The sequence below is a fragment of the Diadema antillarum genome, unplaced genomic scaffold (assembly GCF_040938485.1).
Source record: "Diadema antillarum isolate AM-2024a unplaced genomic scaffold, OU_Dant_1.0 seq00001612_RagTag, whole genome shotgun sequence".
Taxonomy (NCBI): Eukaryota; Metazoa; Echinodermata; class Echinoidea; order Diadematoida; family Diadematidae; genus Diadema; species Diadema antillarum.
The window spans coordinates 845912-862532 of record NW_027272325.1 but is presented as its reverse complement, the minus strand read 5'-3'; the positions used below and the strand labels follow the sequence as shown (position 1 = coordinate 862532).

The 16621-nt window shown below is 38.9% G+C and overlaps 1 protein-coding gene across 1 annotated transcript; it reads right to left on the bottom strand.

Annotated features, from left to right (window-relative positions):
* Window positions 1-3802: 3802 nt before the first annotated feature.
* LOC139711127 (methylmalonate-semialdehyde/malonate-semialdehyde dehydrogenase [acylating], mitochondrial-like) lies at window positions 3803-16171 on the bottom strand. The gene is made up of 10 exons (XM_071623044.1): window positions 16015-16171; window positions 14317-14395; window positions 12372-12495; window positions 11003-11033; window positions 9945-10092; window positions 8769-8950; window positions 6775-6904; window positions 5879-6060; window positions 4856-5035; window positions 3803-4032 (listed from the first exon to the last, which is right to left on the bottom strand). Exons 1-10 carry the CDS (start codon window positions 16126-16128, stop codon window positions 3832-3834), a joined length of 1371 nt encoding a protein of 456 aa, XP_071479145.1. The 5' UTR covers window positions 16129-16171; the 3' UTR covers window positions 3803-3831.
* Window positions 16172-16621: the final 450 nt, after the last annotated feature.

The following is a 16621-nucleotide window of genomic DNA, read 5'->3' as shown; positions in this document are numbered from 1 at the left end:
GGGTACAGAGTTTCAGAATTTTTATAGTGATTACGATATGGAATAAGGATGTTCACACCATTCATCGCAAATCACAATTAGAAAGGATGATGACATAGCATTTTCACATATAGTCAGGTCGCTTGATATCAAAATTTGAGATTACCATTACACGGGGGATAAAAGCACCAAATTTGGAGAGATAATCCCTCAGAACCCACTCATTGATATTAGAGTAGGAGCCCTAGTTTTTCAGATTATTGGTTTCTCTGCTCAATGACCACAATAGATTCCACAAATCTACACTTGGCACTATCAATTATGTACATATGTGACATACACATTTATATTGTCTAAAATGTTCCTTTGTTTATAAACCGAGTTCAGGTTTCTCTAGATACGTGAGCAGTTGAGCAGTAGGCTTTGATATGAATTCACCAGGTGTGAAAGATCTCTCATACACTATTGTATTCATCATAATAGTTTTTTATCATGGGCAAATCACTTCATTATACATTTATATAACACCTAGACAGATCCTTGTCATTTGATTGGTTGTTTGCTATTGATCATTCGTCCCATTTTACCATTACGTCATCATTCGTGCAATTGTGGCTCCATTTACCATGCAATCTTGGATCCGTACAATTTGCTCCATTGCACGCACGCCGAGAGCCTGGCACACTACGCATGAAAAACATTTGCGCATGCAGTGTATATGCGACAGCTCGCTAGCATAAAACGATCAGTGAGTACTCTCTCGATCTCAGATCCCACACATTCTCTCTTGTTTCTAAATTCATAAAACATCAAATGACAAGGATCTATTTTACGTGCTATATAAAGTAAATAATAAATGTTTTTCATTCGTGCAATGGACAGAATATTTCATTTGGCAAAAGATGAAATTATTGATTCATTCAACTCGGCTGCGCCTCGTTGAATGGATTATTTCATCTTTCACCTCATAAAATATTCTGTCCATTGCACTAATAAACATTCAACATTTGTATAACATGTACAATGTATACCTTTTTTGTGTGCACCATGTTGCATTCTCAACAAACAGAAAAACACAAATTTGAAGCTAAAGTGAACAAACAAAATCACATTCACACTCGAATTTTGTTCATTTTCAGCAATATTGATGTTTATTCATAGGAAAATAGGTGCGCATAAATGGCTACTTCAAAAAAAAAAAAAAAAAACAGACATAAGTTGTGGCATTGTATAACATGTACAATACAATCAGTTGTATGGCAGTACTCGCTTTTCATACACACAAAAATGGTTTGCAACATTATCACTGATGCCATTCATGATTGGGCCACAGAAAGATACGACATAACCACGTGATATCGCTCAAATATCATCGCAAATCTCGCACCACATGTGCTAGATTTAATCCATGCCAATTACGGCACACATTCCTTGGGAGAAGCCGTCCGTTCCAATGCAGGCAAAATGGCTGACTACGTGTCTCATCATGAATGGACAATATGACAGAACAGTTGTCACCAAACATATCCAAAATCATCAAGTTTTCTGTTACGCATGCAGAAATCCTCGGGAGCAAACCGTCACAAGACAATGCACCCTCATCCTTGTTTCACCATTGCCATCAAGCCCACAGATGCAGTATTATTTAGTTTAATCTGTCCTCGAAGTGCTGCAGCTCTAAAATATTGCAAATTACACAAATTACACCAATAAACAGGTGCAAGTATTCCTTGCCATCAGTTAAAGAGATCATACACAGCTTAGAGCTCACTTTGTGCTGGAGACAATTTACAAGTTTCAAACCAGCTTCCATTTCCCATCTATACCTCCATCCCAAATCTGTCAGTGTCCCAACTAATTGTTACTCAGAAGTGCAAGATGATAATACAATGAAAAGTTTCTGAGTTGTCTTGCAAGTTAGCTTGTACTCATTGCAGCACAAGGGTCTTGGTTCACTGGACTCAATGAATGGTCATGTTTTTTTGGCCAAACTGTTTATTCCATGATAGTGCAGAAACAATGAAATGCATCATTTCCAGAGTTTGACTTGTTAGAGATGTATATACAATGTCCTTTATCTCTTAGGCTTGACATAATTGGGAGGGGGGAGGGAGATGAGAACGAAGGGGGGGGGGGGAGAGAACATCAGTTTGGAAGTTTCTCTCCTACACAACTACAGACAAAAAAATATAATGCTTCATTCTCTACTATTTGCTAAAAAGAAATTTTAGAGACTTTTTATGTCTGAATACAGCAGATAATATATTTTTCTGGGGTATGAGTAGTGAAGATGAAGATCACACAGCACACAATTTTTAGTTTGACTTACATGAAAGAAAAAAAAAAGTCTATCAGTGATGAACAGATTGTCAACAACATCTAGACACTTTCAGATTAGCTAAACGTACATCTGAATTCCTGATTAAAAAATGCTGTACACATATGTGATAACATTTTCGGATGTGCAGCAATACAATAAAGCTGACTGACAGAACTTCATTGTTGTTAGTTAATTGATGTGTGGCCAATTACTGAAAATGTAACTACAGAAAATGTAATAACTGAAAATGCAATTATTGAAAATAACTTCAGCTGGTTCATTTGAAAAAAAAAAAAAAAACTTACACTGTACTGCACATTTGATACCTTCAGAGCAAATCAGTGCTCTCATACACAAATACACTCTTTTGGCATCAATCCACTCAGCATTTGGCTTATATAGTAATTAATGACACAACAGAGCACATTCACCCGCTTATTGTTATAAAAACGATGAGTAAACACAAAAAGTAGAATCATTTCTACACCATTGTCATCAACACTTGATCATAGCATGCCTCAAGGACAAAATTGTATACAAAGTGATGACACACTATTACATCCATATGATTACACCATGCACATAAGTATGCTTCTCCAAGAGAGGTTCTGATTTCAAAAAAGCATGATTACTTTCATTTGGATTGAGAAAAATTAAAACCCCCAAAATGATATGTAAGTATATTATTGCCATCAGTGTTTCAATCGTCGAATAGAAATATACTGCTCCCACCAAGCCATATCCCCTTTAGAGTCACACAAAGATTACATTTCTAACATTCGAATAGACATTAAAGGACAAGTTCACCTTCATAAACATAAGGATTGAGAAAAAGCAACAATATTAGTAGAACACATCAGTGAAAGTTTGAGGAAAATTGGACAATCGATGCAGAAGTTATGAATTTTTTAAATTTTTGTGTTGGAACCGCTGGATGAGGAGACTACTACAGCTTGTGAGTCATATGCGTACAACAGTATAAAGAAAATGTAAAAGAAAATTCAACATATTTTCACTTTTTTCGCATAATAAAAGAGCACTTGACTTGCCTCTTTCTAAAGGCAGGGGGAATAATATTACCCATAACATTTGTCGGTAACGAGTCAGGGGAATGTGTACTTTTTTCAAAAGATGGAATTTTGTGAAATTCTCTTTATATTTTCCTTATATTGTTGTACGCATGAGACATCTAAGTTATTCATACACTGCAGTAGTCTTCTCATCCAGCGGGTACTGCACAAAAACTTCAAAAATTCATAACTTTTGAACGGATTGTCTGATTTTCCTCAAACTTTCAATGATGTGTTCTACTAATATTGCTACATTCTCTCAATCCTTATGTTTATGAAGGTGAACTTGTCCTTTAAAAAACAGCCCCTTACGCACTAACCCTGTCAAACAAAATAAAAGTGAAAATGAGAAATAGGACATATAGCTTACCACCCTTCCATACATCATTCCCGTGGTCATTAAAAAGTCGTATCAAAACTCTCTGATGATCGTTGTTTTCCATCTGGAAGGGATTGCGCAATCTACTTCATCACTGGCATGGCAACAGCTGCTTTGGTGTGGCTGACGTCCTCCGACCGCCAGAGCTGGGTGATCGTCTTCACCTGGGTGTAGAACTGGAGCCCCTGCTTGCCGTAGAAGTTGGTGTCGCCGCGGAACGACCCCCGCGAGCCGGTGAAGGAGAACATGGGCAACGGTACGGGGATCGGAACGTTGATGCCGACCTGGCGCATGTGGCAGAGAAATGGATAGAGACATCATGAAGAAGGTGTTCAACAATTACAACACTGATGCCTTGGTTGCATTAGTGTTAAATATTGATGACTTTACTGGTAGCCAAATCCAGTGTGACATCAATGGGGAAAAATACACAAATCTGTAATGTCCAAGTGTTAAACATCACTGTGTTTGACAGTATATGTTCTAATGATGGAATCTGTGCCTTTTCCAAATATTTACTCTGTTCTGCCTGTTTAGTCTTCCAAGAATTTGGATATTGCCGCCAAAATGTCAAAGAACTCCTCTGGTACCTATTCCAATGAGAAAACCTTTGATAACAATGTGATGTCTCCTTCTCCACTACCACTGCGAAGAATTTTACTATACAACTTTACCATACAACATGAAATATTGCTATGCAAGACAGAGCAATGTCTAAGACACCGTACTATTGTAATTTACTCATTTTGCAGAGTTTCCAGATCTCCAGCATTCACAACACACACTACCCGAGGTACTCAAATATGTATTAACACTCTAGTGTGGCCGCAAAAATTAAGTCAAAATCTGAAGGTCATGGGCAACCTGCATTGGCATTTCTTTCATTGTAAGAGAGTTTGGTTTTTTGTTTTTGTTTTTGGTTGCTGTTTGATTTTGAATCTAGTGGCTGGTGGTATGCAGTACTTGTGAATGAATAAAGCACATAAATTCAGTGATCCCTCCATAAATTAACTGCAAATGTAAACCACAAGTACCATGTACTGTTACCTAACACAAAATTCCCTCCCCCTTTTGTTTTGTAGTCACTACATTCCTCATCCATCTCACCTGGCCCACATCGATTTTCTCTGTGTAGGTCCGGGCGGTGGCACCGTTTGTGGTGAAGATGGCCGTCCCATTGCCATAGGGGTTGTTGTTGATCAGGTCAATGGCATCATCCAGGGTGTCGACGTTGAGAATGACCAGAACGGGTCCGAAGATCTCCTCCTTGTAGCATGTCATGTCGGTCTGAAGAAACACAGAGACACAAATGATGAAATGAAAGGAAACTACATTATTACTTTGGAACCAGAAGGCAGAAATATACCAGTGGTTCTCTGTAAATGGCTTCTACAAAGATTGACCTGGTGGCAAAGACACATTATGTTGGTGCTGCTCTGGGACTGTGAATATTTTTGGAGTTTGTTACTGTGAGGGCACACAAGTATGTGTGAAGTTATGGATACATTTTGACATAAATCTAAAAGCGAGGAATACACCACGGCACTTTTCTCCCAACTACATGTGCAGGCACATAAACTTCACAATTGACACAGATACGTACATACTTAGCATTTTTCCAGTGCTCTGCAGTGTCTTCACATGTTGTGCCTGAAATGGCATCTAAAAAAAGAACTGCCTCTCTTGCAGAGACCTATCACAAACTGAACTATTTTCTCTCATCATATTTGGATGCCAATACACATAGGCTTTACCAAATATATATATATATATATATTCATAAATATACATATCTTCATTATATGGATGGCCACTACACTGTTCTCATGTCAGTTATCATGGTTATTCTTAATACTCTATATGGAAATGTACCATGATTGTTAAATCTTCCTACACATGAAAGTCACGTGACCTTGCAAGACAGTGCTGATGTAGTGAAGACTGGAATCTTCATGACCAGTGTATTGCATAAACAATACCTGGTCATTGAACATCAGTCCTAAGACTTACAAATACCTGAAACAAAACAAAACAACAACAAAAAACCTTAATAATGATACCATAAAAAACAAAAAGCCAAAACAATACTGTGACCATTGAAAACGAGAGCAAAGTAAAAAAGCAATTTACCGTGACTGAAGAGATGACGGTTGGTCCGACAAAATTTCCATTTTCGTATCCCTTGACCGAAATGTCCCTACCATCGAGGAGGAGCTCCGCCCCTTCGTCCACTCCGGTCTGGATGAGCTCACAGACTCTGGACTTGGCCTGGGGCGAGATCAGGGGACCGAGGTCAGCTCCGGGCTGGTCACCTGGCATGACAGAGGACAAGAAGTACCCCTACAAGGTCAACGATCTTAATGCAGTGTGTATTCCACGGCTGCTGACATCCACACATCAAAAACCAGGGAAGCCCCAAAGAACAATCACGGAGATGCTTGCCTGTTACATGCATCCAAATCGACGAACAGGAGTTATATTCAGGTTTTGTTATTAGGACATGCTGAGATTTCTACACTTTCCTACAGCATCCTGCAGAATCTTACAGACTTTGCAGCTGATATTCACAAACTGAATCTTGGGGGAGGGGGAGGGGGAGGGGAAGGGAGAGGGGGAGGGGGAGTTTAGAAGGAAACATGAGTATCAGGGGGTGTGGCACTCATCAAAGATGAAAAACAAATTTAAACCGGAGTGTAGCCTCCATCCTACATACATGTTCGTCCCTTGAGGACAAGTCATGTCCCTATTTTTAGTGAAGTAACCTCTCCAGACGCCTTTCTCAGTAATATTAATCTTAAAATTATCTGAGCTTTGGAAACAGGCAAGCCTAAAAATGAACCCTGAGCTTGGATATCTACACTTGTTACCAGTCTGATCACTTGGCAGATTTAATGAAACTACAATGCTACTTTAAGGAAACCAAGGCTTGTTGTCACCTTTACTGACACTGTGTAAAAACAAAAAATGAAGTGTTCTTGACAACCATTCCTACAGATCAAGGGGAACGAGTGAAAGTTCATGCTCACCAGCATCAACTTTCAGCGCCTTGGCCCGGTCGATGAGCTCTGGGATCCATTCCTTGGCCTCACCGACAAAGACAGCAGTGGACAGTGCCATGCACCTCTGACCGGCCGCACCGAAGGCAGCTCCACACAACTGGTAAAATAGAGACAGAGAGAAGCACTATTGAAACATCAAGGATTCAAAGGTCACACATGTGACCCTACATCACAAAGCCAACAAAAAGTCACCAGACATGGATGATTAGTAAAGGGTAGATTCTGCAAGAGTACACTTTAAGCTATAAAAAGATACATAACTAAATTGAAATGGACTCTCCTGACCCATCTAAATATTAGAAAGAAAGCACACACTCTGGAAAGTGTGTACTCAGAAAAGAGGCTCTCAAGTATAGGGTCTATTCAGGTACTTAATCCTTACAAGCTGTGCTCTCTGTGTGATGAATGGGACAAAAAAAAAAGGATGTAAAACTCCCCACCAACAACAATGAAGGGATTATCAGATTAAGCTGACATTGAGTATGCTCTATTAACACAATCTACCCATGACTGATACCAACTTTCAAAGTAGTAGCACCATCTTTTCAAAAGTTATTAGAGTAGATAGTGAAGAGTGTGTAAAGGGTTTTTAAGAAATAAAAAGTGCACTCTAAAAAGTGCTATCAAAAAAATGCCAAAATCACAGTTCATTTTATGATCCCACATTTTAGACTGATGTAGAAGAGGAAGTGCTTATTCAGAAAATATGAGCAATTCAAGATTGATTAGGTTGTCGCATTTCACCTATTTTGAGTCTTCCATAAAACTAAGGCATGCAACTTTTTGTAATGCACAGTCACAGATTGGTTCTTTAAAGGGGAAAAAAGACCAACATGAATACACAAGGGGACAGTGAACAGGACTTTACCATATTACAAACTGTAAGAATGAATAAAACTAAGCTTGTTATCAGTGTATATTCATTTTGTAGGTGGAATTGGATGATTTTTATTAAGGATAGTGTTTGCATCTAAAACAAACACAATGGAATATATCAACCTTCTTGCACAAGATTCAAGCAATTCTCATAGCAGAGTTATATCATTATAAAGTTCCGTAAGTGAGCAATTTTTATGCATGTTTTATTTCACTTGGGGGATTTTGGATGATTTTGTACGTTGTTTTTCTTTTTTGATGCGATGGAGACATTGTCACAGTTTAAACAGCAAATATCATTGCATATCAACCTTCTTGAATAAGATCACTTTAATTCTTCCAGCAGTGACCTCGTGCTAATGTTCGATTGTGTCTTGCACAGTCCTCTACACAGCTCTATGTATATGAATCTTGTACGCTTCTTTCCAAATCGTACAAGCACCAATTTTCCATGACTTACATAATTCCTCCAACTTCATGCCATCTTTCCCACACAGAGAATAAAAGAATGACAGCTTTGAGCATGACATCAGACTGTTCCTCACTTGAATGTTTTCCCCTTTGGGCTTATTTGTTACCTCTGCCACAGAAGGAGGTTATGTTTCCATCAGCGTCTGTTTATTTGTCTGTGTGCAAAATAACTCAAAAAGTTGCAGATGGATTTGGATGAAACTTGCAGGCAAAAATTGATAATGACACAAAAAACAGATTATTCAATTTTGGTAGTGATCCAGGAATTTTTATGGATTTTTGAAGGATTTTTGTTGTTTTTGCAGATAGGGTCAATGAACTAGAGAGTTCAGGCTGCGCATTTTTTGAGGTTTGCATATGTGCACTTAAGTACATGCTCTAGTTCCTGCTGAGGCGAGGCACACTGCGCAGCTGGAAGTTGATGACTTAACAAAAGGCTTCTATATTGGGAAACCGGGCGATTATCAGCATGCATATGTATGGGTGGAAATGACTGATCTTCATGGAAGAACAAGATCAGTGGTGGACAGGAAACGAGCTGCTTGGTGGAGGTCTGCGTTCTCAGAGTGCTTTTCTAGCTTCGTTCTGTTTTGAGGGAGTGGGACCACACCCACCTGGTTGAGTGTGTTCTCCTTGTTGGCGTCGGGCATGATGACACCGTGGTTCTTGGCCCCCATGTTGCACTGCACTCGCTTGCCATTCTTGCTGGCCCGCTCGTGGATGTAGACGCCGGCCTGGTCCGAGCCCACAAAGGAGACAGCCCGGATGAGTGGGTGGTCACATACAAAGTTCACAGCTGCATTTTTCATAATAATGAAGAACAACACTCGAGATGTTGTAAACTGCATACTCCAACATCAAGGAAGCATTTAGATAGTTTGCAAATATGCATTATTTTCATTTTTTAATACTTATAGTGAATGTAGTCATTCTAATCCTGTGAGCAAACTTCCTCCTTACTTTCCTCAAGATAACCTATACAATTTCCTAAAAATATAAATCCTACAAAACATTCACTGCACAAGTTTTGTTTGCTTGCTTTTGTTTGTTCTATAGTAGGTACACATATGACAATGAAGAAGCCTGCAGAGAAACGACAGAGTGTTTGGGCAAAGAAATACTTACAGACAAACTGACAAACTGTGTATTAAAATTACAATGAAGCACAAACAAAATCCGTCCCCATCCCCAAACTTTTAGTATTGATGCTGCCTGTCAAACAACTGTAATGATACCTCTCACTGTAACCCAAAATGGCATCATTGTTGGCAAATTAAATCTATGGAGAGAAAGAAGTTCATGAGCTAATGAAGATAAGGTACTCTTCTTCTTCCTATTCTTCGATGGTAATATGCCCCGTTCAGTCATGAAAATTCTTGCAGATATCACTCATTTTTTTTTTTTTGACTACTTCAACGGGATTTCATCCAGCTCTTTGGATGGGTTCTTTCACGTGCAGAAGGTACAAATTTTGCATAGCTTTCATAAACACATTACAGATGGCTCAAAGTCTCCTGCAAAAGATTTGTCAGTGAGGATGAAGTGCCTTTCCAAAGGGTACTACTGCCGTGCTGGGACTAAAACCTCACAAGCACATGGAAGCCCACAATTGAAATCGTATGGTCTTAAACCATTCAGCCAAGACAGTCCCTGTGTGACATTGTATGGCATTGATACAACTTTTTTTTCAGCTCATGAGAAAATTTTACTCAATTAATATCTTTTTTTTTTCTGTCCAGAGAAGTTTACTTTTGATGCATCCAACAATTCGTAGCTGAAAAGCATCTCACCATCATGCTGGCCATGGATAATGTTGAGAACGCCATCTGGTAATCCCGCCTCCTTGGCTAGCTCTGCAAGCAGCATACACGCTCCAGGGTCCCTCTCAGAAGGCTTCATCACCACAGTGTTTCCTGCCACGGCTGCCACAGGAAACATCTGCAGACCAAGAAAATATTGCAAGAAGTCCCTTTACAGTGACATTGGCACAGATATCCAGCTATACAGCATAGGTCATACAGCTTTAAAACCTTGCAAATCTGCTTTTGATTCAGTATGTGATTCACCACTTCACAACAGCATTATACCATATTCCTAATACAGAATCAAACAACCCGGTCCTCTATCTTAATGATCTTGTATACTGAGCTACATATCCACTTTGCTCAAAATTATTACAAGGGAGGAGATAATTACAGTTTCCTTGATACTAGCAATGAAAATAGCAGTGCAGGCAATGCTCAAGAATCAATATGTATCAAAGACATTTTGTTTTCTAATCCTTCCAAAGAGACTTTCAAAATGAACAGGATCTAATCAACTTGTATGCCTCTCTTTAACACTTTAGTTACGTGCTTTAAACCCCCACTATTGATAAGATTGCTGCTATGAATGAAATTCCCTCCTGTAGGTCTACACCTCAAGAGAAGAAATGATGAAACCATTTGTCTGAAACCTGAACATACAAGGACTCATTCCCCGCCACTATTGATTCCGTAAAGTCCAGACCTCCCAACCTTTCTGACTGAAAAGTAAGGATGATTTGGCTCCAAAGTAGGAAAGAAAGATCAGTTCCTATAGGAAGTGTGGAGGAAAGTTATGAAGAAAGATAGGAAACTCCTATTGAAACAAGAGCTGGGAATGATCAAAATTCTGATTCTTTTCTGCAAAGTCAGAATGGTTGGCAGGTTTGGAAGTTGTTCACATAACTCTCCCCTGTTCTGATGGTAGTTTTGAACATAAACTTGTTGAGACTCTTCTCCAAATGCCTGCATGAATATATCCCATTTGAATTAAATCAGTCATCATTTGATAGGGAAGACAAAGAGATTACTAGGCTTATACTTACCCATAGTGGAATCATGGCTGGGAAATTGAATCTATGAGAAGAGATAAAATGTGTGAATGATAGCAGGAATTTGTATAATTAAGATTGATGACTTCCATTACCTCATCTGATTTGCATATGTGAAATTTATGTTTGACAGCTCTGTGACTGGAAAACACACATAACTCTAAAATTCCAGGACTTTCTTACATAATATCATCAGTTGAATAAACCTTCAGCATTTTGTTCATCTGATATTCCTCTACAAATATAATGGTCACGTTGTATGGAGTTGTATTTCTCTCTAATAAGGAACATTTCACTGGTATCTACAAACAGATATAGTGACTGTACATTATGATCATAAATTATAAATGAAAAAAAAAAGATACATATGGGCCGTGATGCGAGAAAAGGGCCTTCAGGGCATAAATACAAAAAATGAGTTTTCACAGCCACATTGTAGAATGAACTCTGATATACTTCGATATGCAAAATTCCACTCCTAAGTGCCCCTATTATGACATTTAAAAAAGCATCTTCTGTCTATATTTTGCCACTTTTTGATGCATCTATAAATGCGCACGCACATAGCTAGCTGATCTTTTTTTCTCTTTTGGGGGCATGTATTGCTTTGTCAAACTTCCATGCCATTTTATGGGGTTTGTACGCGACAGTGCTAAGGGCCCTTTTCTCACATCACGGTCCATATAACTTTACATTATGGCACAGAGAGGTTAATTTGTAAGGGAAGGGGAAGCAAAGCAGGGCAGAACTTTCAATTGGCATCCCAAAGCGAAATGGCCTTAGTCGCTTCATTGTGGTAACATTCTGCACTTCAGGCATTTGTGATTGTTTGATGTACATGTACATGACACTATGCTTATTAACAACAGGTACAATGGTCACATACTGGGTAAACAACATTGCGAAGCTTTCATCACACAGTGTGCATAAACAAACTAACAAGAGAAAACCCGCCAACAGTCACACGCTTACAATGTAATTTGCATTTTCTCTTCATGGCTAGAACAAACTATGGCATACTATACAGTTTAAATTCTAGTGAACTTGGAATCCTTCGAAAGCAAAAACAAAACAGAAACCAAAACACACAACACACTTTACTGCAGAAGGTCAGCACAGTTCAAAGATAACAATCACACTGTTGGAAAAATAAAATTCAAGACCGTGTCATAAAGCTGGGCAAAGTCAGCACTGCTGGCAACAGCTGGTATGAGATACACACCTCGTATCAACCTATATTGGTTTGCAACGTATTTTTCAGCTATGTTTTCAGTGCACTTTATCAGTTCACCATCTTGTGTCTCTAAACTCCCTTGTTCTGTGACAAATCAAAAACAAATCTAGTACTGCCAGACACACTTACGGAGTAATGCCGGCGCAGACTCCAAGGGGCACACGCATGGTGTAGGTGTCCATGTCTTTGGCAATGGAAGGTAGTGTCTCGCCAAGTTGTAATGACGTAATACTGCATATGTGCTCAACAACCTCTGCACCGGTAGGAAAAACAAGAGAAAAGAGGAGAAACTTAATATTTTAATGACAACCTAGGTAAAAATTCGGCTACAGAGTGACTGCAAACTTGCAAGCATATTACCAGGGTCTCATTATGATTGATATGGGGATTTAATACATCCACTGTAGATGTTCAAATAAGTAGAAAGCCAAAGTGATTTGGATCAGTCACATTTTGCAGTGTTCTACAATCTATTGTATAAACCTCTCTTTTTTTGTGTGTGTATTTATTTTTTTTTCTACATATATTTATGCATGTACAGTGTATTTGCATAGCTCTTTTTTTCTGAAAAAAAAACAACTTAATTTTTAGCTCTTACTTCAATAAGATGAAGAAATAACTTTCATCTGCAAATCAGTACCATATCACAATTCATTTGGGGAGAAAAAAAAATGTTCGCATTAAAAGATCAATAAACCCAAGTCAATGTTGCATTGTTGAAATTGCCTTTACCATGCATCATAGGAACTTTATTTCCCAAACCCTTTTCCTGCATTGGAGTTTGGAAAGTGTGTACAGGGTATGGGGTTTTCTGTGCCAATCGGCATTCAAAGCTCACAAAGGGTTGAAAGGAACAGTGATGCATGTTTGACTATCAGTATTCACTGAGGTAATCAAAACAAACATTGACCGACCACAACATTTTCTTCAGCAAATATTTGACGTAGAGGTTCTTTTTAACTCTCAGATTCACAATCTGGCAAGTCTTTTTGGCAGTGGACCAATACAATGGACCAACTCCCACATTAGAACAGCATCAAAATCTGCTATGCATAATGTAACAAGCCTTTTCTGTGTTGTTCTGTGCAAGACTAAACTCGTACTCAATGAGCCTATAAAGTACAAGTATTTTGGGTACTCAAAACCTTCTTAGCTCTTTTGAAATCATTACAGAAAGTGCTCTGGCTACATTCGCAATTACAGTGCAAATGTAATTCTGTTTGACGGTAGGGGTATTTTTTTTTCTCTTTTTTTCCCCCTATTTCATAGCCAATTAATGAGAAACTGGTGTCAAACTGATGTGCAACCGCATGATGCACAAAAAATACTGAGTCATTACTTGTCGGCAATGATGAAAAGTCAAGACGAGACTCTCCGTTCTGCACTGGTCTAGCACTTGTTCCCACCACCATAAACTTCTATCACATAATTACTAGCACAAAATGCCCCACATACTGAACACAGAATGGACACTTGCACGCAGAAACCTCTAAAACACAATGCATTGTCCATTATCAGACATGAGGGTGACCCAGTTTGACATTGTTCATGGTCATTACACCGCTGACTTGAGCTGTACATTTAAGGATGGCATTTGAACAGGAACTAGTGTGGCAGATACAAAAGATAAGATCTCCTTCCCCAAGAAGATAGCTTTGACATGCAGACACACATTATGTACAACAGTCCAGTCCACGTTCAAATCCCAGCATAAATGCATGCTCTTGGCACAAGGAAATGGCATAAAACTTAATCATACAGAAATGGGTAGATGGGACTACATATATCATTTTTTTTCCACAAAATGTATATTTGTGTAGACAATTTCATTCTAGCACTTATAGTGTTTTAATAAGGAACATACACTGTTTAAGTTATATGTACCTATAGCCATGTGTGCATTTCATTTCTATATTACATAATGCAAAGGTGCTTATGAATGGTTAGCACATCTTTGTTTTTGTATTCTATTTTATTGTTTCCATTACACCAATGCCATGCTAAAAAAAAATTGTCAGGTTGTATGGTGACAGGAGGCAGCCGTCAAAAGTGGTAAGAAAGTCATCAAACTTACGCAATCCTCTCATGACATCTCCTTCCGCATCTACGAGTGTCTTGCCTTGTTCCAGTGTGATGAGTTCTGCAATTTTCCTCTATTAAAAGACAACAACCAACAAATAACAGTTCAAATTTCAAATTACAGTTACACATCATTTCAATGCACAATCGTCTACAGTGTAAACTGCCCTGTCACCATGTGTGAAGGTGCAATAATGTAGCGGTATTTAGAAAACTATTTAAACACAAATACATCTTAGGTAATGGAGGGTTACCATGATGTAAAAAAACTGGCTACTGAGCATACTGCACATTTCAAATGTTACATGTGATTGGCATACAATGAACTTCTCTGACAAATCAAACATGAAGATCATCTCTTGTAAATCATTACATTTCCACCTTATACTGTGTATTGTGTCCCTCAATTGGCAATCACGTGAACAGCCTGATCAGAAACTGGTAGGCAAGATATTCAAACCTGTCAACAAACCATCACGTGTAGGTGAATTTCTAAGAACAAATGTATTGGACAGTAAACACCTGTTTCTATACTCCCCACGTAGGAAAACCTCAACTGATAATCTTATCACAATTCTTTTTAACAGCATTGTCATTTCAATAGTATTTCCTGTCCTTTGGTGGTATGAATGAAACCATACTCAGCAATCTTTTCACAAAGGCCCACTGCGGCAAATACACTATACATGCCCTCATCACTAAAGTGTCTGCTATGTCAAGCTCTTACAGCCTGAACTCAAAGAATCGGTGACACTGTTTGTTTAATCTAGATCACTTCACAGTAGAAGGGACACAAGATTTATCCTCAGGCTGTCGAGGCAACTTTCAGTTTCGGGTGATGAAAAGTTGTATAACTTCTTAATAGGACGTATGATAATGATTTAGCATCAATACAGACTGGATGAATATGGCTTGAACATTTTGGAATAATTTTTATTTGAAATCAACTGTTCCTTCCTATAACAATCTTGTAATGACAAAAAGTCACATCATGCCCAAAATACTACATCATGTTCACTCAGAACTTTTGTAGTAATCATTAAAAACTACCACTATCGTCAATCGCCAGTATCTTCTCTATCATCATTGTTATCATTACATTGCCAACCATGTCACCAGTAATCATAAGCACCATATTCACAACCATAGACCACATGATCACTATCATCATTATTAGCATTATCATCACTATCATCATCACCATGTTTATCATCAATACTGTCATTGAGACCAACATATACTTGGGCACTATTTCATGAAAGTTATTAGCCCTGTCAGCCTGACAAGTTGTCAGTCTCTGACAATTACAGTAAAATACTTGGTTTTGATCGGCTGAGAAGCCCCCGTTACCGACAGTTACTATGGTAATTGTCAGATACCCACAACTTGTCAGGGCTGACGAGACAACTTTCATGAAACGGTGCCCTGGTGACAACCACACCCACATCATCATCATCATCATCATCCCCACCATCATCATCATCATCACCATCATCACCATCATCACCATCATCATCATCATCACCATCACCACCATCATCACCACCATCATCATCACCATCACCACCACCACCACCATCACCACCACCATCTCCATCATCATCAACATCATTATCATCATCATCATCATCATCATTCATCATCATCATCATCATCATCACCATCATGGGATCACATGTGTCTGAGTACTGACCAGGTTCTCCTTGATCAGGTGCTGATATTTGAACATGATCTGTTGGCGTGTGAGGATGGTGGTCTCCGCCCAGGACGGGAAGGCGGCCTGCGCGGCATTCACGGCCGCTTCCATCTCGCTCTGGGTCGACTTGGGGACTCTCGTCACAACTTCATTGGTGGCCTGCCCAAAGCAATGAAAGTAATGAAGTTAATGTACCATTCTTTGTTCAACTGCTGAAAGTTGGAGGAACAAGTAAAGTTTCGATTAAAAAATAAACAGCAGCAACAAATGGCGAGTAGCATGGTATGCATAAGGAACATTTTGAACATGATTTGTAATCTGGAGACACAATCTACCATTCCACCAGTGTGCGTGCCAATCAGCACAGAAAGCACAATAAATTTTAATCACAATGGGAAGCCATACTCTTTAACAGTCTCAGGGTCCGGATACTGAGCACTTGACATTTTTTATAAAGCAAGGGATGATGGGCAAAGTTATGGCAAATATCTATAACCTACCGGGTTGTGGACGTCGATCCAGTCTGAAGTTGTGGAATCTACCATCTGTCCATTGATGAGGAGCTTTGTCGTCGGCTGATGGTAAGAAGGATAAAACAAAATCA